The 26,470-nt window shown below is 40.3% G+C and overlaps 1 protein-coding gene across 3 annotated transcripts in view; it reads right to left on the minus strand.

Moving 5' to 3' along the window:
- DPP6 (dipeptidyl peptidase like 6) overlaps positions 1 to 26,470 on the minus strand; it is a 1,889,424-nt gene that overhangs the window by 761,235 nt on the left and 1,101,719 nt on the right. For all 3 annotated transcript variants that reach the window (XM_077268631.1, XM_077268628.1, XM_077268630.1), the window contains exon 2: positions 18,287 to 18,401. In XM_077268631.1, the coding sequence (XP_077124746.1) occupies positions 18,287 to 18,401 (115 nt within the window). The remainder of the gene's footprint in view (positions 1 to 18,286; positions 18,402 to 26,470) is intronic.

A 26,470-nucleotide genomic window follows, 5' to 3' on the forward strand; every position in this document is an offset into this window, starting at 1 on the left:
CATTCTGGGCCTAAACTTTTGGCTTTGATGAGACCTAGAGAGATTTTGACCAAGTGCACCAAAGGTCACAGCATAAAGACTTAACAGGCGGCAGGCACCGTGACCTTGCACACATGCGTAAAACCCTCCTCGGCTTTATCAAAGTGAAACGTCCAGGCCCACTGTGGGATGCCAGGGGATTTAAAGTGAAGACTGGATGGGTGAAGATGCAACAAGGACCAGACGAGTGACAGTGAGGACCGGAGGAGCCAGGGAGGTGAGCAGTAAGGTAAGTATTATTTATTTTTTTACATCTTATGTGTATTATCCTATGAGGTCTGGAGAAAGCCAAGAGCATAATAATGGACATTAAATTCACAGAGAATAACTTCTCCACAAATTTTATTTCCAGGGAAAATTGGTGCAAGCAGGCAAATTCGAATTTTGCCTGACCCATCTCTAAATATTACTGCTGCATAGTACAGCTTAGTGTTGCTCATTATGCTATTTGTCCAATATGCTTTTCATAGGTATAAGAAGCACAGCCATATGCCAAAATGATTCCTTCTGATACATCAGGAGCATAGTCTAAAGAATAAGCTCTAGGGAATAATTTTAGAACTTAGAATCAAAAAAACACCAGTACACAGGCAAAGGTAAACTGTGGCCTCTGTTCACACAGGATGCATTATAGTCAGCACTGGTTAGCCTGCCATATGGCGTCATTAATAGGCTTTGAGCCATATGCTCTGCATTTTCTGTGTGAACATCGCCACATACAGATTATTTGTTTGCACTGGTGTACCAAGCGGCCAATCCCTGATTGTAGGCTGGCCACCTCATCGGTATTATTGCACCTGTGTAGCCGCCATCTTAACTTGGGTCCGCTGCACCTTGATAGTGCATTTGTTTAGCAGCCTGGACAGGTAAGCACCTTTGCCTGTGTACTGGTGTTTTTTGTCTATAATAGTGCAGGTTTTTTCCTCTTATGGTGTTTTTTGTTGTTAGAACTTAGAATCACAAATATTTTACCCCATGAATAATTTTTTGTGGCAGTTCCCTCTATTGAAGTCAATTTATTTTTGAGAAATTTTAGTTTATGCCTAAAATTTGATATCTACACTAGTGATGACCGAACATGCTCAGAAAAGGCGTCATTCCAGCACTCTCGGGTGTTATCCAAGTATCCTGGGCGTGCTCGGATAGTATGTTTGAGTCTCTGCATGATTTGAGGAAGTTGGACAGCCTGAACACATGTGGGGATTACCTAAAAAACAGGCAATCCCCACATGTGCGGTGGCTGTCTAATAGCTTCAAATCATGCAGCCTCAGGGACTCGAACATAATATACGAGCGCGCCCAAGATACTCAGATAATACCTGAGCATTCTTGGATAACATCTTATCCAAGCACGTTTGCTCATCTCTAGTCTACACCTGTTTTTTCTTAAAAACTGCACCAAACCTGTGCTATGTGACAATGATCTAAGGATTCCATCAACATTAAAGTGGAGAGCATCCCTATAAAATCCTAGGTAAGTAACTCCTACTGGTTTTCGCTGTCTGGCAAGAGAAAAAAAGTCATTTCAGTTCTTAAGTAAACCTATGTTCCCCGGAGAAATGTACCTATATTAGAAATGGGATGCTGCTTTATTTGAAGAGGAAAAAACTTACATATGATATGTACGAAATGGCTTGTCTGAGATGAAGGAACAGTCTGATAGCAGATCCGGAGCAAGTTTCTTAGTACTGTACATTTGATTATCTTATTCAACCTACAATATAAGATAACTGCAGTGCTGAACACTGGGGATGGCTGGGAAAATATCACATTCCCATTTGCATCTAATATGTGGTTAAAAAAAAAATCATAATTTATTTTACAATAGTATACTATTTTTATTCTATCAGAACCTTAGATAAAACAAAATGAGCAAATAATTAGAAAATAGTAATAGTAATAGTACATGTAAATAACATAGGATACTTAGATAACATTGCTTTGACCAAAAAAACATAAAAGCTATCCCACCGTGACAAGGTGAATTGTCCCGATTGGGCTATACTTTGTCGTGGTGGCATGGGTTTTACATTATTTTTTAATCAAAACAATGTTAACTAAGTACCCTATGTCATTTCCATGTATTATTACTGTTTATTAACTTATTACGGGGTATTCGCTTATTTTGTTTTTATCTTAGGTTCTACATGTTAAATGGCCACAGTGTGAATTCTCACCTTTGTATTGCACTAATACCAACATATGCCCCGACTCAATTGTTTAGGTTTTATTTTTATTTTATTACTTATTATACACAGGAAAATATTATAGTATCTATTAGCATTTTGAGAATGCTGGTACATACTATACAATGCACAAAAATATAAAAGCAACACTTTTGGGTGTGTTCTCCTTTTTCATGAGTTCAACTCAAATGTCTAAAACTTTTCCTATGTACACAACCTCTGGGTGGCCACACACCGACACATACTGTACTTTATCATCTTCCATTAGAATACTGTAAAATCATTTTTCTTTTTTCTCTCAAATCTTATCTTCTGAAACCATTTATATTGGGATGTGTCAAGCCAACAGGAAAGGTCGGGAAGATCACATCTATATAACCATCAAAATGCCAATATTAATGGCTGCTATCCCGTATATTAAAACATGTGGGCATACATGCCATGCACATGTGGCCAATACCACATTCATCTGTGAAATATCTATACAGTTGCACTTTCCCGTTGTGCACAGTGACAATTAGACAATGCTATCACTGTAATGTCTGAGCATATTTCATTACTTGCATTACATTCCATCAATCTGATTTTTTTGTAGAGCAATTCTTATATTCTGTGTCTCAAATGGTCACTGTACTTGCAGATAATTGGTCTAAAATTGTAATATTCTGCAAATGAGTTCATTAAAACACTATATTAGTTTATTCCTATGAAGTCATTCTAATGAGTCGGTCACTAGGTGCCTCCTTTCAGTCTAATGTTCTGTCTATTGCCTATTGTCAAGTGCAATCAGTCACGTGCAGTACAGATACAGAAATGGATTATAGAAATGGTAATCTCTCTGCTCATGACTGTTCTTTATGATAAACTGCATAGAGACTTAGCAGAAAGGTGTTTTCTCAGTTTGGGGAAGGCAAGCCTTTGCATAATAGCTGGAGCAAAGCATGCTGGGAAGTGAGAGGAAGAAAGTTCCAGCACCTATAGTATTGGCAAATGTTTAATTAGGTGGAACCTCACACACAAAACAAGTGAATGACAAGGTACAAAGCGTGAGAATTGGGAAAGTTCTGATAGGGATGAGTGGACCCATGGAAGTTGGAGTTTGGTACCCGAGTCGAACTTTATTCCAAAGTTCTGTTCGAGTATCAGAACTGAACCTGAACTAGAACCAGAACCTGAACCACATTGAAAACAATGGAAACCCAGACTTTTGAGCCAGAGAAAATATCTGTCTCTCTGTGCAATGGACTTGGAACTCCGAACATTGCAATAAAGTTCTGGGAGAAGTCCGTGTTCAGCATTTAGCACCGGACACTAAGGGTTTGTGCAGATGATCCGGAAGTGGCAGCGCTTTGTACACATCTCATGTCCGTTGCGTCCAAAGCGCTGCCATTTCTTGAACGCAGGTGAATCTGCATGTGTTCACTGAACCGTGCGGATTCATGGCATCCAATACTTTCTATGGGTGAAATTTCTCTTGTGGAGACTCACGCCTCCACAAGAGAAACTGACATGCTGCTGTCTGGAAAGACACGCCTCATGTTTGTCTCCACAGGGGAGCCGCGGGCTTCTATGGACGCATAGTGGATATGAGATTTCTTGAAATCTCATCCACTATGTTGTATCATCTGGACGCTGTGGATTTGACACTGCACAAGTACGCAGCGTCCAACCCGCAGCGCTTACTGATTGTGTGCACATACCCTAACTGTCCTGTACGAACCCCAAACTTTCAAGCTTGTGTTCACTCATCTTTATTCCTGACTGGTAAATCCACCAAATGTAGTTTTAATTTGAGAAGAATGATGACAGCAAGTCATTTTTTATCAGGTTTTGTGTGAAAGGAGAGGTCTGCTATGAAACTAATTTTTCTTGACCATTAACGCATTCATTGGGTAGAGTGGATTTTGACAAAGAGATTATTTTCTCTGCAAATTATAATCAGAATCTTGTTTGTAAGAATTTAATAGCAATCACGTAAGAGTACATGCTATTAGCTGTAATTATCATCACATTTCTGCCTTTAAATTGCACCATTTGTGTCAGTATAAGCCAGGTAAAAAAAAAAGGAAGAACCAATAATGGCCACTTTTATCTTGCACTTTCGATCTGCAATGACCCCTACTGTCTTGGCTTCTAACAGTTCAGTTTCTCTGTAAATTCGTTGCTGGTTGCTTGCCAGTTGCTTACAATGTAATTACATGTACAAAAGACCTTTGATCTTAACTAGGTCAGGACGATTTTCTTAACACGCTCCTTATATCATGAGATAATTTGTTTTATTGACCAATCTACTAAGTTCCGTAAAGATGATTTTTGCTATTCTCTGACCTCTTCTACATAATCTCCTCCTGCATTGTGGTTATATTTGGGTGATTGCATTCTAATGGAGCTTGGTCAACGCATGTCCATTAATGCTCATAAAGCAAGATGCGCCGTAATCTTAGAAGACAATTTCCAAAAATGGGGTGGGGACTCCCTTTCCTGAGCTGGAGATTACATTTGTCCACTGGTTCGTATCCAGTCATTTTGTCTGCACTTATTCACACACTGAGGTCAACTTTGACACATGGTAAGGTTTTTAATGTTAGACCGCGTAGGGCCGTCCCAATCAGAGTCACCTTGTCACGGTGGGATGGCTTTTATGCTATTTTTGATCAAAAACAGTATTACTAAGAACTCTGTGTTATTTAAATGCACTTCTGCTTTTTACATATTTAGTTACGGCAGGGTTTTTGCTCATTTTGCTTCTTGTACGTTTTGTATGTTTTATGGCCAATGTGAACATGCGTTTATGTGCTGCATGTATATCAACTCAAATCAAGCTCAATTTTTGTGTTTTTAAATTCCAAAAATGACAAAATTTGCAAATTTTCACTTTGGTCCCCACCACGATGTATTTCAGAGTAGGCCTACTTTTGTCTCAATTTTTTTAAACAAACCATAAAATCAGTTCAGGGCACAAAGAAGACCATGTTTGACTTATAAATGGAGTGCACTATTTTCATGAATTTGGCAGCAAAAACTGCAACTAATACCGCAGGAGAAAAATTGAAAGTGACTTAGAAAATAACAAATGAAGACACGGGGACATTATTAAATATATCTATTAGACCTGATGTGGTTGGTGTACTTATTTTTAAAAAGAAAAATATTGGTAGTGAGGTTCATTTCATACACTGTCATCTTGCTTTTCATGGGTTAAAATCATGTTTGTACATGTTGATGATTATTGAATACTAGATTGTGGCCCGATTCTAACGCATCGGGTATTCTAGAATATGCATGTCCCCGTAGTATATGGACAATGATGATTCCAGAATTCACGGCAGACTGTGCCCGTCGCTGATTGGTCGAGGCAACCTTTATGACATCATCGTCGCCATGGCAACCATTATGACATCTACGTCGATACTGTGCCCGTCGCTGATTGGTCGAGGCGAATTCGCGGCAGACTGTGCCCGTCGCTGATTGGTCAAGGCAACCTTTATGACATCATCGTCGCCATGCTGTGCCTGTCGCTGATTGGTCGCTGACCAATCAGAGACGTGGGATTTCCAGGACAGACAGACAGACAGACAGACAGACAGACGGAAAAACCCTTAGACAATTATATATATAGATACTGTAACTGTACACTAGCACTTAGGTTGATATCGTATTGCATCATGTACTATTTGTATTGGTGCATTAGCCCCTTTGTTCACTTGCAATTTGCACATTTTTGTACATTACTAATTTACAGTATTTACTATTTCCACTTTAAGACCTTCATAGTACTACATGAATTTGTGCTGTCTATCTTTGCTTTTGTATTAGAAAATAGATCCCTTAGACCTGATGAGGTTGGCATACTTATTTTGAAAAAAAAATCAGAATGGTTGTATAATTGCTTTTAAAATGTGATATATATTAAATAAGATCACTTTAAAGGGGTTGTCCACTAATAGGACAAACTCTTCTCGATCTAAATTTTTGGTGTTATGATCCTTAGTGGCTGAGGATCACAGAATGAACTAGCTAAGTTACTGAACATAGAACGAGCTCTAGGGAGGTGGTAACTGGACTGACCGCAAAACCTGATCCTAACAAACACACTAAAGGTAGCCGGTGAACGTGCCTAAATTCCTGGACGTCTCGACGCAGCCTGAGAAACTTGCTACCCCTATAGAGAAAGTAAGACCTCACTTGCCTCAGAGAAATGACCCCAAAGATATAGGAAGCCCCCAACAAATAATAACGGTGAGGTAAGGGGAAAATACAAAACGTAGAAATGAAAACAGATTCAGCAAATGAGGCCCACTAATACTAGATAGTAGAAGACAGGCAGGGAACTGTGCGGTCAGTAAAAAACCCTATACAAAATATCCACGCTGAGAATACAAGAACCCCCACACCAACTAACGGTGTGAGGGGAGAAACTCAGCCCCCTAGAGCTACCAGCAAGCAAGGAAATCACATATTAGCAAGCTGGACAAGAACAAATAAATAACCAAGAAACATATTGAACACTGATGAGCAAAAAATAACCAAACAGAAACTTAGCTTCTCTTGGCGAGACTGATAACGAAGGGATTCAGGAGAGATCAAAATAGCACTGAATACACCAACAGCAGGCAACCACTGAAAGTCCAGGTGAGCTAAATAGGAAACCAGCTAACAGATAACGAGACAGCTGAACCAGCCTCAGACCTGCAGAATGACACAAAGAGCCACCAGAGGGAGCCCAAAGACAGCACTCACACAGTACCACTTGTGACCACAAGAGGGAGCCCAAAAACAGAGTTCACAACAGTACCCCCCCTTGAGGAGGGGTCACCGAACCCTCATCAAAACCCCCAGGGCGATCAGGATGAGCCACATGGAAGGCACGAACCAAATCGGCCGCATGAACATCAGAGGCGACAACCCAGGAATTATCCTCCTGACCATAGCCCTTCCACTTAACCAAATACTGAAGCCTCCGTCTAGAAACACGAGAATCCAAGATCTTCTCCACCACGTACTCCAATTCGCCCTCAACCAGCACCGGGGCAGGGGGCTCAACAGAAGGAACCACAGGCACCACATACCTCCGCAACAAAGACCTATGGAACACGTTATGAATGGCAAATGACGCTGGGAGGTCCAAACGAAATGACACCGGGTTAAGGATTTCCAAAATCTTATAAGGATCGATGAAGCGAGGCTTGAATTTAGGAGAGGAGACCTTCATAGGAACATACCGAGAAGACAGCCATACCAAATCCCCAATACGAAGTCGGGGACCCACACCGCGACGGCGGTTGGCAAAGCGCTGAGCCTTCTCCTGTGACAACTTCAAATTGTCCACCACATGGTTCCAAATCTGCTGCAACCTATCCACCACAAAATCCACCCCAGGACAGTCAGAAGGCTCGACCTGACCCGAGGAGAAACGAGGATGAAAACCAGAATTGCAGAAAAAAGGCGAAACCAAAGTAGCAGAACTCGCCCGATTATTAAGGGCAAACTCGGCCAATGGCAAAAAAGTCACCCAATCATCCTGATCAGCAGAAACAAAACATCTCAAATAAGTTTCCAAGGTCTGATTAGTTCGCTCGGTTTGGCCATTCGTCTGAGGATGGAAGGCCGATGAAAAAGACAAATCAATGCCCATCTTAGCACAAAAAATCCGCCAAAATCTGGACACAAACTGGGATCCTCTGTCAGACACAATATTTTCAGGGATGCCATGCAAGCGAACCACATTCTGAAAAAATAGAGGAACCAAATCGGAGGAGGAAGGCAACTTAGGCAAAGGCACCAAATGGACCATTTTGGAAAAACGATCACACACCACCCAGATGACAGACATTCTCTGAGAGACTGGAAGATCCGAAATAAAATCCATGGAAATGTGCGTCCAAGGCCTCTTCGGGACAAGCAAAGGCAAAAGCAAACCACTGGCACGAGAACAGCAAGGCTTAGCCCGAGCACAAATCCCACAGGACTGCACAAAGGAACGCACATCCCGCGACAAGGAAGGCCACCAGAAGGACCTAGCCACCAAATCTCTGGTACCAAAAATCCCAGGATGGCCTGCCAACACCGAAGAATGAACCTCGGAAATAACTCTGCTGGTCCATCTATCTGGGACAAACAGTCTCTCTGGTGGGCAACGGTCAGGTCTATCCGCCTGAAATTTCTGCAGCACTCATCGCAAATCTGGGGAAATGGCAGACAAAATCACTCCCTCTCTGAGGATACCAGCCGGCTCTGAAACTCCCGGAGAGTCAGGCACAAAACTCCTAGAAAGAGCATCAGCCTTCACATTCTTCGAACCAGGCAGGTACGAGACCACGAAATCGAAACGGGAGAAAAACAACGACCAACGAGCCTGTCTAGGATTCAGCCGCTTGGCAGACTCGAGATAAATCAGATTTTTGTGATCAGTCAAGACCACCACACGATGCTTAGCTCCCTCGAGCCAATGTCGCCACTCCTCAAATGCCCACTTCATAGCCAACAACTCCCGATTACCAACATCATAATTCCGCTCGGCAGGCGAAAACTTTCTTGAAAAGAAAGCACAAGGTTTCATCACAGAGCAATCAGAGCTTCTCTGCGACAAAACAGCCCCTGCTCCAATCTCAGAAGCATCAACCTCGACCTGAAAAGGAAGAGAGACATCAGGCTGACACAAAACTGGAGCCGAAGAAAACCGGCGCTTCAGCTCCCAAAAGGCTTCCACGGCCGCAGGAGACCAATTAGTCACATCAGAACCCTTCTTGGTCAAATCCGTCAAGGGTTTAACCACGCCAGAAAAATTAGCAATGAAGCAACGGTAAAAATTAGCAAAACCCAAGAACTTCTGAAGACTCTTGACAGATGTAGGCTGATTCCAGTCATGAATAGCCTGGACCTTGACTGGGTCCATCTCAATAGTAGAAGGAGAAAAAATAAAACCCAAAAAGGAAACCTTCTGTACTCCGAAGAGACATTTTGAGCCCTTCACAAATAAGGCATTAGCACGCAGGACCTGAAATGCCATCCTGACCTGCTTCACATGGGACTCTCAGTCCTCAGAAAAGACCAAAATGTCATCCAGATACACAATCATAAATTTATCCAGATATTCTCGGAAGATGTCATGCATGAATTACTGGAACACAGAAGGAGCATTAGAGAGTCCAAAAGGCATCACCAAGTACTCAAAATGGCCTTCGGGCGTATTAAATGCTGTTTTCCATTCATCCCCTGCTTAATACGCACAAGGTTATACGCACCACGAAGATCTATCTTGGTGAACCAACTGGACCCCTTAATCCGAGCAAACAGATCAGATAATAATGGCAAAGGATACTGAAATTTGACCGTGATTTTATTTAGAAGACGATAATCTATACAAGGTCTCAGAGAACCATCCTTCTTGGCCACAAAAAAGAATCCTGCACCAAGAGGGGAGGAGGATGGGTGAATATGTCCCTTCTCTAAAGACTCCTTTATATAACTCCGCATAGCGGCATGTTCTGGTACAGACAAATTAAAAAGTCGTCCCTTAGGGAACTTACTACCAGGAATCAAATTTATAGCACAATCACAATCCCTGTGAGGAGGCAGGGCACCGGATCTGGGCTCATCAAATACATCCTGGTAGTCCGACAAAAACTCAGGGACCTCAGAAGGAGTGGAAGAAGCAATTGACACCAAAGGAGCATCGCCATGAATCCCCTGGCAACCCCAACTTGAAACAGACATAGCTTTCCAATCCAAAACTGGATTATGAGCCTGCAGCCATGGCAGACCCAAAACGACAACATCATGCAAATTATGCAGCACAAGAAAGCGAATCACCTCCTGATGTACAGGAGTCATGCACATGGTCACTTGAGTCCAATACTGAGGCTTATTCTCAGCCAATGGTGTAGCATCAATTCCCCTCAGTGGAATAGGGAATTCCAAAGGCTCCAGGACCAAACCACAGCGCCTGGCAAATGAGAAATCCATCAGGTTCAGGGCAGCACCTGAATCCACAAAAGCCATAACCGAATAGGAAGACAAAGAACAAATTAAAGTAACAGACAAAATGAATTTAGGATGTATAGTACCAACGGTGACAGATTTAGCAATTTTTTTTACGCGCTTAGAGCATGCTGAGATAACATGAGTTGAATCACCACAGTAAAAGCACAACCCATTTTGACGTCTATGATCTTGCCGCTCAATTCTGGTCAGAATTCAGTCACATTGCATAGACTCAGGTCTCTGTTCAGAAAACACCGCCAGATGGTGCGCAGATTTGCGCTCCCGCAAACGCCGATCAATCTGAATGGCCAAAGCCATTGAGTCATTCAGACTTGCAGGCATGGGGAACCCCACCATAACATTCTTAATGGCTTCAGAAAGACCTTCTCTGAAATTTGCAGCCAGGGCACACTCATTCCATTGAGTAAGCACAGACCATTTCCGAAATTTTTGACAATACACCTCAGCTTCATCCTGGCCCTGAGAGAGAGCCAGCAAGGCCTTTTCTGCCTGGTTCTCAAGATTAGGTTCCTCATAAAGCAATCCAAGCGCCAGAAAAAATGCATCCACATTCAGCAATGCAGGATCTCCTGGCGCCAGGGAGAAAGCCCAGTCTTGAGGGTCGCCACGTAACAGGGAGATAACAATTCTAACTTGCTGAGCGGAATCACCAGAGGAACGAGGTCTCAAAGAAAGAAATAATTTACAATTATTCTTAAAATTCCGAAACCTAGATCTATCTCCAGAAAACAACTCAGGAATTGGTACTTTTGGCTCAGACATAGGACTGTGAACAACAAAATCCTGAATGCTTTGCACCCTTGCAGCAAGATGATCCACACTAGAAGTCAGACTCTGAATATCCATGTCTGCAGCTGAACTCAAAGCCACCCAGAGATTAAGGGGATGAGAGAAGCTGGACAGACTGCAGCAAAGGGAGAGGAAAAAAAAAATTGTACTCAGGACTTCTCTTATCCCACTTCTGCGATGCATTAAACACTTTTTTTGGCCTGTTGTACTGTTATGATCCTTAGTGGCTGAGGATCACAGAATGAACTAGCTAAGTTACTGAACATAGAACGAGCTCTAGGGAGGTGGTAACTGGACTGACCGCAAAACCTGATCCTAACAAACACACTAAAGGTAGCCGGTGAACGTGCCTAAATTCCTGGACATCTCGACGCAGCCTGAGAAACTTGCTACCCCTATAGAGAAAGTAAGACCTCACTTGCCTCAGAGAAATGACCCCAAAGATATAGGAAGCCCCCAACAAATAATAACGGTGAGGTAAGGGGAAAATACAAAACGTAGAAATGAAAACAGATTCAGCAAATGAGGCCCACTAATACTAGATAGCAGAAGACAGGCAGGGAACTGTGCGGTCAGTAAAAAACCCTATACAAAATATCCACGCTGAGAATACAAGAACCCCCACACCAACTAACGGTGTGAGGGGAGAAACTCAGCCCCCTAGAGCTACCAGCAAGCAAGGAAATCACATATTAGCAAGCTGGACAAGAACAAATAAATAACCAAGAAACATATTGAACACTGATGAGCAAAAAATAACCAAACAGAAACTTAGCTTCTCTTGGCGAGACTGATAATGAAGGGATTCAGGAGAGATCAAAATAGCACTGAATACATCAACAGCAGGCAACCACTGAAAGTCCAGGTGAGCTAAATAGGAAACCAGCTAACAGATAACGAGACAGCTGAACAAGCCTCAGACCTGCAGAATGACACAAAGAGCCACCAGAGGGAGCCCAAAGACAGCACTCACACAGTACTACTTGTGACCACAAGAGGGAGCCCAAAAACAGAGTTCACAACAGTTTGGCCCCAATAAAATAAAAATCTTATACTCACCTCCCATGCTGTCACCATTCCAGAGATGTTGGCATTTGTGGTCCTGGGGCGCTCTTACGGTTGCACGACATGTGGTGCCCGATGGCCAGTCAGCACTGGTATCACTGTCCTCATCTCCTGTCAAATTAAACATGAGGAGAAAGCCAAGGCTGCAACTGATCTCTGACTTCCTCTTCATATTCAATTCATATGAATGCGGGGAAAGTGATGCTGATCGGGCGCCGAGCACCACGTGTCAAGCAACCGCACGAGATCCCTAGGACTGCGCGTGCCAACACCACTTGAACGGTGCCGTCACAGTAGGTGTGTTTAGGTTTTTTATTTTATCTGGGGGGGTTTCAAAATGATTACACCTACTTCATCGGGTATAAGTGATCAATTCTATAATACAAAACCAAAAAAAGTTGTCCTTGCAGTGGACAACCCCTTTAATATAAAGTGAGAAAACATTTAGACAGGATTGTACAACCATTCAGACATGTACACTGGGTCTGAAACATTGGCACTGGCTTGTTGCTTTCTGGAGTATTTGGCCCTTATTTAAAGGAGTTCTTAATTCTCAATGATGTCACTGATATTAAGTCTATACTTACCTGCTTGAATTTGTGCATGACCAAGCAGATATTTTGAAATTGTCTTATTGCTTTAATAGGACAGGAGTCTGATATCTCCTGACTGTGCACACATTTCGCCAATTATTTGGAGGTGTGATATTAACATTAGTACCACTCACCTCTTAGTTTGTTAGTGAGTGGTGACAAGCTACCTATAGAAGTGATGAGAAACCCCTTGATAGAATAATAAAAGGTTGCCCCATGTGGATGACCCATGTCCATATGAAGCATAACAAAGTCATAGACTGTAATTCCCCTGTGTTAGCTAGATTAGATAGCCACTAAAAAGAGAGGTTTCCATTGTAGACATCTAGGAACACATTGCTTGTGCAGTTGTTTAAATGGATGACGTTCACGACCACATGTAGTGGCATCTCCTGCCATGGTTGCTGCAGAACGTGTGTCCCTACATGCAATTTTCTCTGGCAGCAATGGCTGATCATGGGGGATGGTATGATTAGTCCTGGGATGAGCAAATCCTCATTTAGAGAAAGTGTTATATCTTATAAGGGAAACGCTTTTAACCTGATTATTTGACTTCTTAATACATTCACAATATAATCATCAAAAAATTCTCCAGTGAGTAAAAGATTTTCCAATCTAAATGAATGCTTGGATAACTCTGCGCAGCACCCAGGTGCTTTATTATGCACTTCCTATTATTAAGTGATTGTCCACACTATAACTTCATCTGGAAGGAAATGCAACTAAAAATAAACCCATTACTCACCTGTTTATTCTTCTGCCGTGCCAATGTCTCTGCTCCTGTGGTTTTTTGGACTGTTTATTTAACTGATGTGATCACAAGCTCTCTACCCATTTGACCTCTGCAGCCAATCACTGACCTCAGATGGCAGTGATTGGCTGCCTGTAAGTAAGCGTAGCTAGACAGGAACCACTGGAGCCCTGGTGCGTAGGTGTAATATCCATTTATGAACATGCTACTGACATGTAGGCCACGTTTACTAGGTGGTGCGGTGTTAAGGACTCAGTTGCCACTTGGCAACTAGCATTACTCCGCTAAAACTTAGTGTTCCTAAGACTTGTGTTCTTTCTACTTTCTGTTTTTTTCCGAAACTTTGATGCTTAAGTTTAATTAGTTGTGTGCTTGACATAGGAGGGCTTTATGAGAGAACGTCCCACCATTCCTACTGCATGAATTATGGTCTGGGCTGGTATAATGTATAGTAGCCGGACCTCTCTAGTCTTCACTCCAGGAACACTAACAGGTCAGTGTTATATTGATTTGGCTGCTGAATCAGTGGTAAGACCATTTTCCAATAAAACAGTACTAGACCGCATGTTGTATTTGGTACTGTGAACAGCCTAACTGACCTAAACACGCAACCATGGTCTGCAACATCTTCACACTTGTCTCCCATTTAGCACATCTGGGACATGATTGGACAGCAATTTCAAAGGGAGCAGCCAGCAGAAAATCTTAAGCATTTGCATTATTGTGTGCATTCAACATTCCAAAAACAACTAATGATAAATTCTTTGACAGGAGTCAAGGTGTGTAAGTGCAGGGATTTCTGCATGTGGTGCTCATACTCAATACTGAATAATTTGAGATTATTTTGTTTCCATTTTTCCATCATTAACATGTCTAATGATTCTGTGATTTCCATTATTACATGATTTTTTTCCTCCTGGCATTGAAATTTCAATTTTGAAGAGTATATATATATATACAGTATATATATGTATATACTGTATGTACAGTGTGGAAAATAAGTATTTGATTCACTGCCGATTTAGCAAGTTTTCCCACCTACAAAGATTGGAGCGGTCTGTAATTTTTATCGTAGGTAAGTGTGAGAGACAGAATCTAAAAATAAGAAGCAGAAAATCACATTGTAGGATTTTTAAATAATTAAATTGCTTTTTATTGCATGAAATAAGTATTTGATCACCTACCAACCAGAAAGAATTCTGGCTCTCACAGACTTGTTCGTTTTTCTTTAAGAAGTCCTCCTACTCTGTACTCATTATTTGTATTAATTGCACCTTATTGAACTTGTTACCTGAATAAAAGACCCAATCAATCATGTCTCAGACATAACTGTTAGTAACACACAACGCTGTTATGGATTAAAATCCTGCAGGGTACGCAAGGTCCCCTTGCTCATGCCAGCACATGTCCAGGCCCATTTCAAGTTTGCCAATGACCATCTGGATGATCTAGCGGAGGCATGGGAGCAGGTCATGTGGTCAGATGAGACCAAAATAGAACTTTTTGGTATAATCTCTTATTGCCATGTTTGAAGGAAGAACAAGGATGAGTACAATCCCAAGAACATCATTTGGGGGTGCATTCTGCTAAGGGGACAGGACGACTGCACCGTATTGAAGGGAAGATGGATGGGGTTGCAACATTTTGGCCAAAAACCTCCTTCCATTAGTAAGAGCATAAAAGATGGATGGATCATGGCTGGGTCTGCCAGCATGACAATGACCCAAAACACACAGCCAGGGAAACTAAGGAGAGGCTCCGAAATAAGCATTTCAGCATCATGAAGTGGCCTAGCCAGTCTCCAGACCTGAACCCAATAGAAAATCTTTGAAAGGAGCTGAAACTCAATGGTGTCCAGCGACAGCCCTGAAACCTGAAAGATCTGGAGATCTGTATGAAGGAGTGGGCCAGAATCCCTGCTGCAGTGTGTGCAAACTTAGTCAAGAACTACAGGAAACATATGACCTCTGTAATTGCAAACAAAGGTTTCTGTACCAAATATTAAGTTCTGTTTTTCTATTGTATCTAATACCTATTAATTATGTAAAAATCAAACACTGATTTTCTAGATTTTTTTTAAGATTCTGTCTTTCATAGTTGAAGTGTATCTGCCATAAAAATTACAGACCTCACCATTCTTTGTAGATGGGAAAACTTGCAAAATCGGTAGTGTATTAAATGCTTATGTTCCCTACTATATATATATATATATATATATATATATATATATATATATACTGTATATATATATACTGTATATATATATACAGAAATGTACAGTCAAGGCTAAAAGTGTTGGCACCCTTGAAATTGTTCCCGAAAATGAACTATTTCTCCCACAAAATTGTTGCAATTACACGTTTTGATAAACACATGTTTAATTCCTTTGTGTGTATTGGAAGAGCAAAAAAAGGCAAATTGTAATAATTTCACACAAAACCCCCAAAATTGGGCAGACAAAATTTTTGGCACCCTCAACTTAATATTTGTTTGCACACCCTTTGAAATAAATAACTGCATTCAATCACTTCCTGTAACCATCAACAAGCTACTTACACATCTCAACTAGAATTTTGGACCACTCTTCTTTTGCAAACTACTCCAGGTCTCTAATATTTGAAGTTGCCTTCTCTCAACAACAATTTTAAAATTTCTCCACATGTGTTAAATGTTTCTGGTTGTTTCTTGAAGTATGTTTAGGCTCATTGTCCTGCTGAAAGACCCATGACCTAGGAAGCAAACCCAGCTTTCTGACACGGGGCACTACATTGCTCCCCAAAGTCCTTTGTTAATCTCCAGATTTCATGATGCCTTGCTCACAGTCGAGGCACCCAGTGTCAGAGGCAGCGAAACAACATCAAAACAACTTTGAACCTCCATCATACTTGACTGTAGATACTGCATTTTTTTCTTTGTAGGTCTCATTCTCTTTTCGGTAAGCAGTAGAATGATGTGCTTTACCAAAAAGCTCTATCTTGGTCAAATCCACAAGACACTTTCCCAGAAGGATTTTGAATTTTTGATTATGTTGCGCACCGTGGACAAAGGACCATCAAGATCTCTGGAGATGGACCTGTAACCTTGAGACTGTTGATATTTTTCATCACTTTTGGATTCCAAATCATTAGAAAGTTCTCTTCTCATCTTTCTGTTGTCCATGTTAAGTGTGGAACACGCAGACACACAATGCAAAGATTGAGTCAACATCTCAACTTTTTATCTGGTTTCAGGTGTGATTTGCATATTGCCCACATGTTACTTGCCATAGGTGAGTTTGTGTGAACATTGCATGCTTGAAACAAAGTTGTTTACCCACAATTTTGGAAAGGTCCCAACAATTTTGTCAGACCCATTCAGGGTTTTGTATGAAATTATGGCCAATTTGCTTTTTTATCTCTGATTTTTGTGTTGTACCATTACACACAAAGGGAATACACACGTGTATAACAAAACATGTGTAATTACAATAATGTTCTGAGAGAAGTACTTCATTTTTTGGAACAATTTCAAGGGTGCCAACACATTCGGCCATGACTCTATATATCCTGGTTTAACAGTTAATAGTTCATAATGATCTTGTCAACTATATATTATTTATGTAGACACTTGTTATAAAAGAAAAAAAAATCATCATAATAATTTTTCCTATGGCAGCAGCAAGGTCAGACAGGATCTTAACAAAGAGAACAATAATCTTTGTGGTTTAAGAATCACTAAAAAGAACTCGTGCTATATTTCGCATCATATACTGTATCTCAGATTTTACTATAGAAAATAATGCAATAAACGCTTTAATATTTTATCAGCTGAATGGTTTAATGATGGGTCTGCATATTGTATCAGAGGAGAACTGTCAGCACATTACAGGCTCATTCATTTCAAAAGCAAAACCCACTGGCACGCTCAAGATCTCAAGCAAGAAGCCAAAGGGGCACAGTGTCCACCCAACCGCACTTACAACTCATTGGTGTACAAATTCATCTATAGATTTCTCTAAAAGAGGAAAACTTTTTTCTACAAGAAAGGTAAGGATTTAATTAGTTTGAAAGCATCTTTACATACACGCATTAGTTTGGGACTATAACATCCTAATGACAGGTTCAGTTTAAGCATTCCATGCAGGTCAACGTGCCAAGATCTACATTAACTGCTGTGGGTCCATGCACATGGCAAACCTGTGTACGTATACCCAATATAGGGCTCATAAAGTCCTTATTATGTGAATAAAAGTATTTAGTGTGTTGCTATATGCTGCTTAAATGGAACCGCAAGGTGGGTTCATGCTGCCAGAGTTACGGTGTAGCAGTTAGTAGCACCCCGCAGTGTTTCAGCTAAAATACTGAAAAGCTGGTTAGGGACAATGCATTTTGGATGACTTGTATGAGGCTGGTCCATGGTTGCTACTCTCCATCCTGCTCCCCATGTCTCTCTCTGTACAGACCCATAAGGAGTTCCTTGCCATTATAGGGGGATAGAGTAGGAAAAAGCTAATGGAGACCGGTCTCAGATTCGGCATCCTACATTCATTGCTTTTCAAAGTATGTTTCCTCTGAAATGCTTCACCATTTTAGAGTGAAACATACATGGCAGCAACCAGTGTTTGGTTCAAACAATACATGTGAACAGAGCCTAAGAAAGCACCATCTCATTCCCAGAAGCAGTTCCTCCAGAGGACAATACCATCATACCACTGCGAGCATTTTTTAAAAATGTTTCTGTATTATTATTTTATTTTTTTACTTATTAACATATGATATTTTTAGGAGAGGGTTCTCTGCAAGGATCGCTGTATACTGATAAAATTGATATTGGGACAATAAAAGTAGACGTTATTCTCAACGAAAAAAAGGCTGCATTACCTGGAGTCAGCAATATGACAGATGTGACGATCATGGAGCAGATTACAAGAATGACAAGAAGTGCAATTGCTATTCCTTTCCAGTTCCTCTGGGGAGGGTTGCTTCCCACCAACTCCTGCAAACAACAAAAGCAGTTGTTATTTTATCACTAACGTTAGCATAAATGTTACAGATCAATATTGTAGGAAGGGTGATATGTAAGATTTGATTAGCTAGTGACCTAACAAGATAACTTAAAATTCCCAAATCATGAGACAAAAGTGTCTTAAATGAACAGTAAGTATAAAACATGGGCAGAAATACCCCAGGACCTCCTTTAATAATCTCCTTGCTTTCTCTGACAATATTTTGTTTCTTAGTACAATTAAAACTGATAAATATCTAATTTAAAAAAATCTCCATTTCTCAGCAGTTCAGTAATGTTATTTTCCTATTTCTTAATGACCCTAGTGTTTGGCTGTAAGATAACTGCCTGCAGCAGAAGCCTCCCCGCTGCGCCCTGTCTGTAGTGAGACAAAAGATCATTGTCTAGGGGTTGAGGCTTCAGGAAACCACCAGTGAAAAATGATTACTGACCAACAAGATATAAAAATCTTCGTTCTTTCCCAAGATTTCTACAAGACTGACTATTACAGGATCATACAGAAACTGACAGAGACTACCAAACAGTGAGGACAACAAATGGCAACAGAGAATGTATCACTCATGGAGAAAGGTTGACCTTGGTGGGCCTATGTCTTTTTTAAACCTATATAACTATATTTATTTATGTATTTAAATATTTATTTGTAGGTTTAGTTTTCCTTTACAGAAGAAATCCATATATTGTCCACTTCAAAGGTGGATTCAATCAATTTTTCCTCTATAACCTGTAAATTCGCATTTGGTGGACTTGCATACTAGAGAAATTTCCCTGCTCAATGTTTGGTCACTAAACTGATGACAAAACATCCCTTTGATAACACCCCTAGCAATCACCTAATTTGGGTGAAAATGTTAAGATAAGTGTTAAATTTCCCTGCAGCACCCCCACAGGATAAATGAAGTATTACACCATTTACACTCAAATTAATGAGCAGATAATGTTCTTGAATTATGAATATCTTTAAATTCCATAACAGGGTGTATAGGAATGTTTTTTTCTGAATTGCATCAAATAGTTCAACCTGCCTCCAATCACAGACATGTGAACTGATTACTTGTAATTCTTTATGTTTCCTCTCTACAATAAATTGCATTTTAGATCTTTTTTCTTTCATCCTCGCTTTTGTTACTCCTTTCTTTAGCCCATTGGCCAAGCGTCCTAAGGCAAACTTGTTTCATCGTTCACTTTCTGGGCATCATGAAAGAGGGATTAAAGGATTTTGGATAGCCATAAAATGAGATTAGCATAAACCCTGCTCCACATCATAACTAAACAAAGTAAGAGGCTTTATTCACATTTCCATGATCCAAACCAAAGGCTGGTTACACAGATATATTGTCACAGAAACGGCTACAGAAATCCAGCCAAATATACCATATCACCTGGACAACATGATATTACTGTAGGTAAAATTAATGTGAGGTGGCCGAATGGACTGTAAACTGTGAGAGACAGAGAAGTTGTGTAGGAGAAACCCAATAAGTTCCTCTATACTTCATGCTGTTATACTCTGTATAAACTGGAATGATAATAATAGTATTTTGTGATACCTAATAATATACGACTACATGGTTTTTTTTTTACTACCACTGAAACTAATATATGAGTAAAATTAGTATAATACAAGCAAGAAAACAAATCCCCTGAAGCGCAAAACAAAACTAAGGTACCAAGACAAATTTTCGTAAACAATGTGAAATGATCAAGTGCAAACCTGCAGGCACCACAAAATATTCAGATGTGAAATTCCCAATATTACAAAGATGTATCTCAGAAGATGACACTTCAAAATATTGCAGAGCTCAATTTAAATTGGAAATTGGGAAAACTTTTTTTTTTATTTTATGTTGAGGATTGGGATTTCTATTACCTACCCAAACAATACTGCTGATTTCTTCGCGTATACCTGTGGGTGGGAGAAGTCTAAGGTTTGTGCAGCTTTGAACAACTTTGTAGGAAAAAAAGCTAAAACTTTCAGCATTATAAACTTAATTTAAAGGGAACCTGTCACCCTCAAAATCGAGGATGAGCTAAGCCCACCGGCATCAGGGGCTTATCTACAGCATTCTGGAATGCTGTAGATAAGCCCCCGATGTATCCTGAAAGATGAGAAAAATAGGTTAGATTATACTCACCCAGGGGCGGTCCGGTCCGATGGGCGTCGCGGTCTGGTGCCTCTCATCTTCTTATGATGACGTCCTCCTCTTGTCTTCATGCTTCGGTTCTGGCGCAGGCGTACATTGTCTGTCCTGTTGAAGGCAGAGCAAAGTACTGCAGTGCGCAGGTGCTGGGCCTCTCTGACCTTTCCCGGCGCCTGCGCACTGCAGTACTTTGCTCTGCCCTCAACAGCCGGAGACACAGCATGAAGACAAGAAGAGGACATCATCGTAAGAAAATGGAAGGCCCCAGACCGCGACACCCATCGGACCGGACCGCAGTGGGACTGCCCCTGGGTGAGTATAATCTAACCTCTTTTTCTCATCTTTCAGGATACATCGGGGGCTTACAGCTTTACAGAATGTTGTAGATAAGCCCCTGATGCCGGACGGCTTAGCTCATCTTCAATTTTGGGGGTGACAGGTTCCCTTTAAATATATATGGTCTACCATCAAGAGCCTAGTTTCTATAATGAAGAGAGAGTGGTAAAAATAAAAAATATGCTGTCCCTTATTTTGGTTTTGGTTTCTGACACTATAGGTATTCACTTCCTAAATCAGGATGGGTAGATTTTTGGTTCACAATTCCGGTTTATTTACATTCCAAAATTCCAATCCATGGATGTTTCCAGTAACCATTTCCTATGCTGCATTGACAGTCAGATTAAATGTAATCAGCCACATTGGACATGTAGTCTGATCTGCGGACAGCAAGGTAAAAAGGAGAAGTTGAGCTGAATGATATATGGGTTTGTTGGAAAAGATTCAGCATAACTTGTATTTTATGCATAGGAAACACTGGTGTTTATCTGGATGTGAGTCCAGTGGGCAGTCCTACTAGTGATTTCACTCAAATAGGGAAGGCTGAGAGTTAGGACCGCCCACTGGACTATTATTCATAAAAACACCAGGGATTTAAATGCATAAAATGCAAGTTTTTCTGAAAAGGTCTATCAATCTAATCAGCTCCATCTCTTCTATAACATTCAGCCTGCAGGTCAGGTACCATTTTCATCATGACAGATTCAAGTACAATCCAAACCCACTCATTCCACCTCCTGTGGGTGATCGGAGAAGAAATACACTCAGATGTGGTAGAATTTTTTTGAGCATGAGTGTTTTTGAAATGCAAATGCTCTATATAAGTAGGAGCTAAATTATCCCCATATATATCTGACTTCAGTAATGCTGTTGGTTCATTGACTATACTGGTTGGGAGGGAAGAAATGAACGTATGCGATATCATATTGGTGGAAATCACACAGTTATGTTAGGGTAATATTGTTTGACCTGCAATAAGATTGGGAGATTCAGCCCATTTCGACTATGCAAGTCTATAGCAAACTGGCTTGTTTTATTTTATATTGCCTAACAGGCAATATATGCTTTGTACCGGAATATCACTTTAACTTTCTCAAATTCAGTTTAGAACTCCAAATTCCTACTAAACAAACTTAAATAAATATAAAAACATGCTGCTAAAATTTTGGATAAGCTGCAATCCATATCTCAACCACTGGGTGGCCACACATAGGCACCTATAGCATACACCTCTCCCTAGAGAGTATCACAAAATCATTTTTTTTTAAAGCTCTTGGGATAAATTTAGCCAGGAACAAAGGTAAGTAAGGACTAGAAGACTGTTGGGAAGCATTCTTTAATGGCTTATTTTTAAGTCTTACTGAGGCCTAATTTATAAACTAGGCCATTTTATAGTGATCAATCATAAATGCATGTAAATCAATATTATGTAATTAGTGTCAGTGATATAGTCCAGACACAGGACTGTAAGCAATAATAACTAACATGCGAGGCACGATAAAACGTTATTTTCTTCCCAGCCAATTAGTACTGAAGAACTTTAATTGGTTGCAGTTTGTTACAAAAGTGTTAATAAAGTTGTACTTAATTAAATGAGAAATGCCTTTAATTAGACTAATTAACACCTTCTGTGCCATGGATGCAGTGCCAACATGCATCGGTGATGCTCCTTCATACATAAACAAACAGTGAACAGAATGATAATCTTTGTTCATTAATTACACAACTTTTAACCATAATTGATTATTTCCTAAGGCTAATTGATTTATTTCCAGATTTATCTTATCTAGGGGTTGAGGCATTCTTCAATGAAATCCTTGGAAGAGTGTCACTTCTTCAAATTGTAATTTGCTTCTCCTCACTCAACATCAAGAAACAACTTCCCTACGGTACTTTGGAAACTGGTCTTCTTGTGTTTTTTAAACTGGATTCCGTAACGTTACTGGGCAACGTGTATACAGAAGCACTATAGAGAGGGAACCCTTTCATTTTTCTCCATTAATACATATATTCTTTCTTTTATTATAGATTCAATCCTTGGCTTAGGAACTTTATCCAAAGAAACTCAAAGACTTGTATTCATGTGTTTTTATTGTCTGGTATATATAAACAGTATGATAGATTAAACAGCATACGGCGTTCAAAGCCAAAGCAAAAAAGCTTAATACCCAAGAAAATCCTGAGAAGTGTATGCTATGAAGAATTCTTATGAGACAATAATATTGTATCTACCTACTACAGAGGCATGTGTTTCTTTCGCAGGTACTGAAATTTCAATATGCATGATTTAAAAATGACTTTTGTCTTTGCTTTAGGCATGGAAGCGGGAATAATGGAAACAGACTGTATGTTATTTATCTGTAAAGATTTTTCCAGGATCAGTCGCAAAAAAATGCCAAAATAAATTATATAAAAGGTGAACTGGTAAAGTATTGTGTATGAAGATTTTCTTAACTGTTCCCTGATGTAAGCTAAATATCAACAAGCCTAAACCTTAGTTTTTTTTACATTTATCAGAGGCTGGCTCTGTAATTTCTACAAGGTATGATTTACTCTGAAACCCTGTGGTGTTGAACCATGAAGCTCAAGAGACAAGCCCAAGAGGCAGATCTATGGTAGCTTCTCCATGACCTGCTCTGTTTCAGTTACAGGTCACTTCCTACAAGTCTCATAAAAAATAGCATTTTATTAATATTTTTAAAAGGATAATATGACTGAACAAACATAAATAAGACACAAACAGAGCACTCCTGAAAAAAGGTGGTGCCCCCATGCATGTAAATCAAGTCAGCAGAGAATTAATTCATATTTATATTTACACGCCCCTTGAGGAATCCTTGGGTGAAATGTGCGTTGGGGCTGGTGGGCAGCACATGTACACTCTATCCCGGTACATTCACATACCATCTTTGATGTAAGTATAAGACTTTAAACTATCTTTTAGCTAAAAGTTGTTTAGCAATAGTCAACATTTCCCTTTTTCTTTGACTAGGGGTATTTGGTTAGAGGCCATAATGTTGATAGGCCCTGCTGTAAATATATATATGAAATAATTCTCTGGTAAGTTGATTTACATGCATGGGGGCACCACCTTTTTCAGGAGTGCTCTGTTTGTGTCTTATTTATATTTGTTCAGTCATATTATCCTTTTAAAAATATTAATAAAATGCTATTTTTTATGAGATTTATTTTGCACTTGGTTTTCTCATGTTGGTCTGCTGATTCACTTTAGAATGTCTCTCTTGCAGAGAGGTTGTTGTTGCTTGTTTTTCGGTGGTATTTATCACTTCCTATAAGTCTATATAGGTTGAGACCTTTCACTCAAAGGGTGAATGAATGGGTGGGAGAGAAGCTGATGAAGAACAGCCTCTTGGACTAGTCATCTGAGTTACATGGTCCTTGATCAGCCTATAAATTCATGCTATGTTTTCTCTGCAACATCGCAGTGCTTTAGAGTAACACATATCTGACTGAAATGACAGAGATAGTGTAGGAGTCACGCTGTTCATGATTCTAGCATCATGAATCAGCTGTCAGGTAACAGACAGCAACTTATTCCTACTCAATTCCTGGAGTAAGGTACCATCAAACTAAAGGAACCCATACCTCTTCTCTAGTGGTTGGCTCAATGTCATTCCTCCTGACCCCCATATACATACAGCATGCATGCTCAGTTAGGCCAAGCATGCATGTTATCAAAGGAGATAGGGGAGTAAACCATTTCCCAACACCGGTGAAGTGAGGACACACTAGTCCCCTGAGAATAAAAGGATCAGCCATTGAAATTTAACATGTCCAATCCGCATTCCCCCGTCATTTGTCACGGGAGTGTAGAAATGCCCCTATTCTCCTAAGATAATCACACAGCCCTTATGAAATGAGCAGGCTTCATCAAAATGATTTAAAACCATTAATTTCTGCATAGAAATGTTTTCTTGGTGTGTAGATACATTTTATAGTCTTTTCCACTTTGTAACCATTGCCATATTATGCCAATGCAATATTCTGTAAATTTTCCAGATACAGATCACCTAAGAAAATCTGCTGTGCGTCCACTACACATGGATATACCTTCAGGGCATTCCAGTCTCAACAATTTTGAGATGACCTCGAACAGAGACCAAGAACCAGGTCTTCTTGCCAACCATCTGTGTTTGATCTCACAAATTTTCTTCCGAATTAATGGCCAAAAATTCCCACTGACACAATCCAAAATCTTGCAGAAAACCTTCCAAGAAGAGTAGAAGATGTTTTAGCTGCTCAGTAGAGTTCAACTTCATAATAATGCCTATTGATTTGCAATGGGAAGCCATAAAAATTTCTTTAAAAGGAACTTGTCACCAGATTTGGCCGATACGAGTTACAGTCACTGTCTTTCAGGGCTGATATACAGCATTCTATATTGCTGTATATAAGCCCCCAATCCGACTTGTAAGAGAAGAAAAATAACTTTTATTATACTCACCTGCGGGGTGGTCCAGTCTGATGCGTATCGCTCTTCTTGGTCCGGCACCTCCCATCTTCTTACGATCCCCACCTTCCTGCTTTCTTCATGTGGATGATGCATCTCTGTGTCATCCACACAGGCTCCCCGGAATCGTGCTCCTGTGCAGGCGTACTTATCTGCCCTGTTGAGGGCAGAGCAAAGTACTGCAGTGCGCAGGTGCCGGGAAAAGTCAGAGAGGCCCAGTGCCTACACACTGCAGGACTTTGCTCTGCCCTCAACAGGACAGATGCGTACACCTGGGCAGGAGCCTGATTCCAGGGAGTCTGTGTGTATGACGCAGGGACGCATCATCCACCTGAAGCAAGCAGGAGGACGGCATCGCCATAAGATGGGAGTCGTTGGACCAAGAAGAGCGACACCCATCGGACCGCAATGCCCCCCGGGTGAGTATAATAAAATCGGGGGGCTTATGTACAGCATTACAGAATGCTGTAGTTAAGCCGTTACTCGTATCAGCCAAACCTGGGGACAGGTTCCCTTTAAGTGTAATGTGAATTTGTCTGAATCATTTTGTCCATATAATATGTCCACAAATCCAAAAACTGACAAACAAGCATGCTCAGCAATTTTTGGAAATCCCATATGGAATGGTGAAGGCCATACAGTTACATTTTCCCTTCCAGTGGAGAAAAATTGAGCACAGTTTTCAAAATCTGTATCTGGTAAATGTATTTACCGAACTTTTATGGTATAAGCTGAGCATATGCCATAATGGTCAGGAATGGGAATACTTCTTTAAACTTCTTCCTCTAATTGTCTTCATCTTATTCTAATCCTGCCTTTGTGCTTCCTGTATTTCTTACACTTGAATCTTGCAGGTATTTTGAGACGCACCTTTAAACCACTTTATTTATATCTTCTTCAGCATTTTTGGGAAACTTTAAATCTCTTCTTATTTGCATGAACAAACTGTATTGTATAACCAGACAGGAACATTTTCTTTGTAATAAAATACTATTTTTTCCTCTGTTAAGTGTCTGATTGCTCTCAAAACTATAAAAGCAATTTTAATCTGTTTTACTAGAACTTGAAAATTGCTAAGCCGAGACCAATAT

The sequence above is a fragment of the Ranitomeya variabilis genome, chromosome 6 (genome assembly GCF_051348905.1).
Source record: "Ranitomeya variabilis isolate aRanVar5 chromosome 6, aRanVar5.hap1, whole genome shotgun sequence".
Lineage (NCBI taxonomy): Eukaryota > Metazoa > Chordata > Amphibia > Anura > Dendrobatidae > Ranitomeya > Ranitomeya variabilis.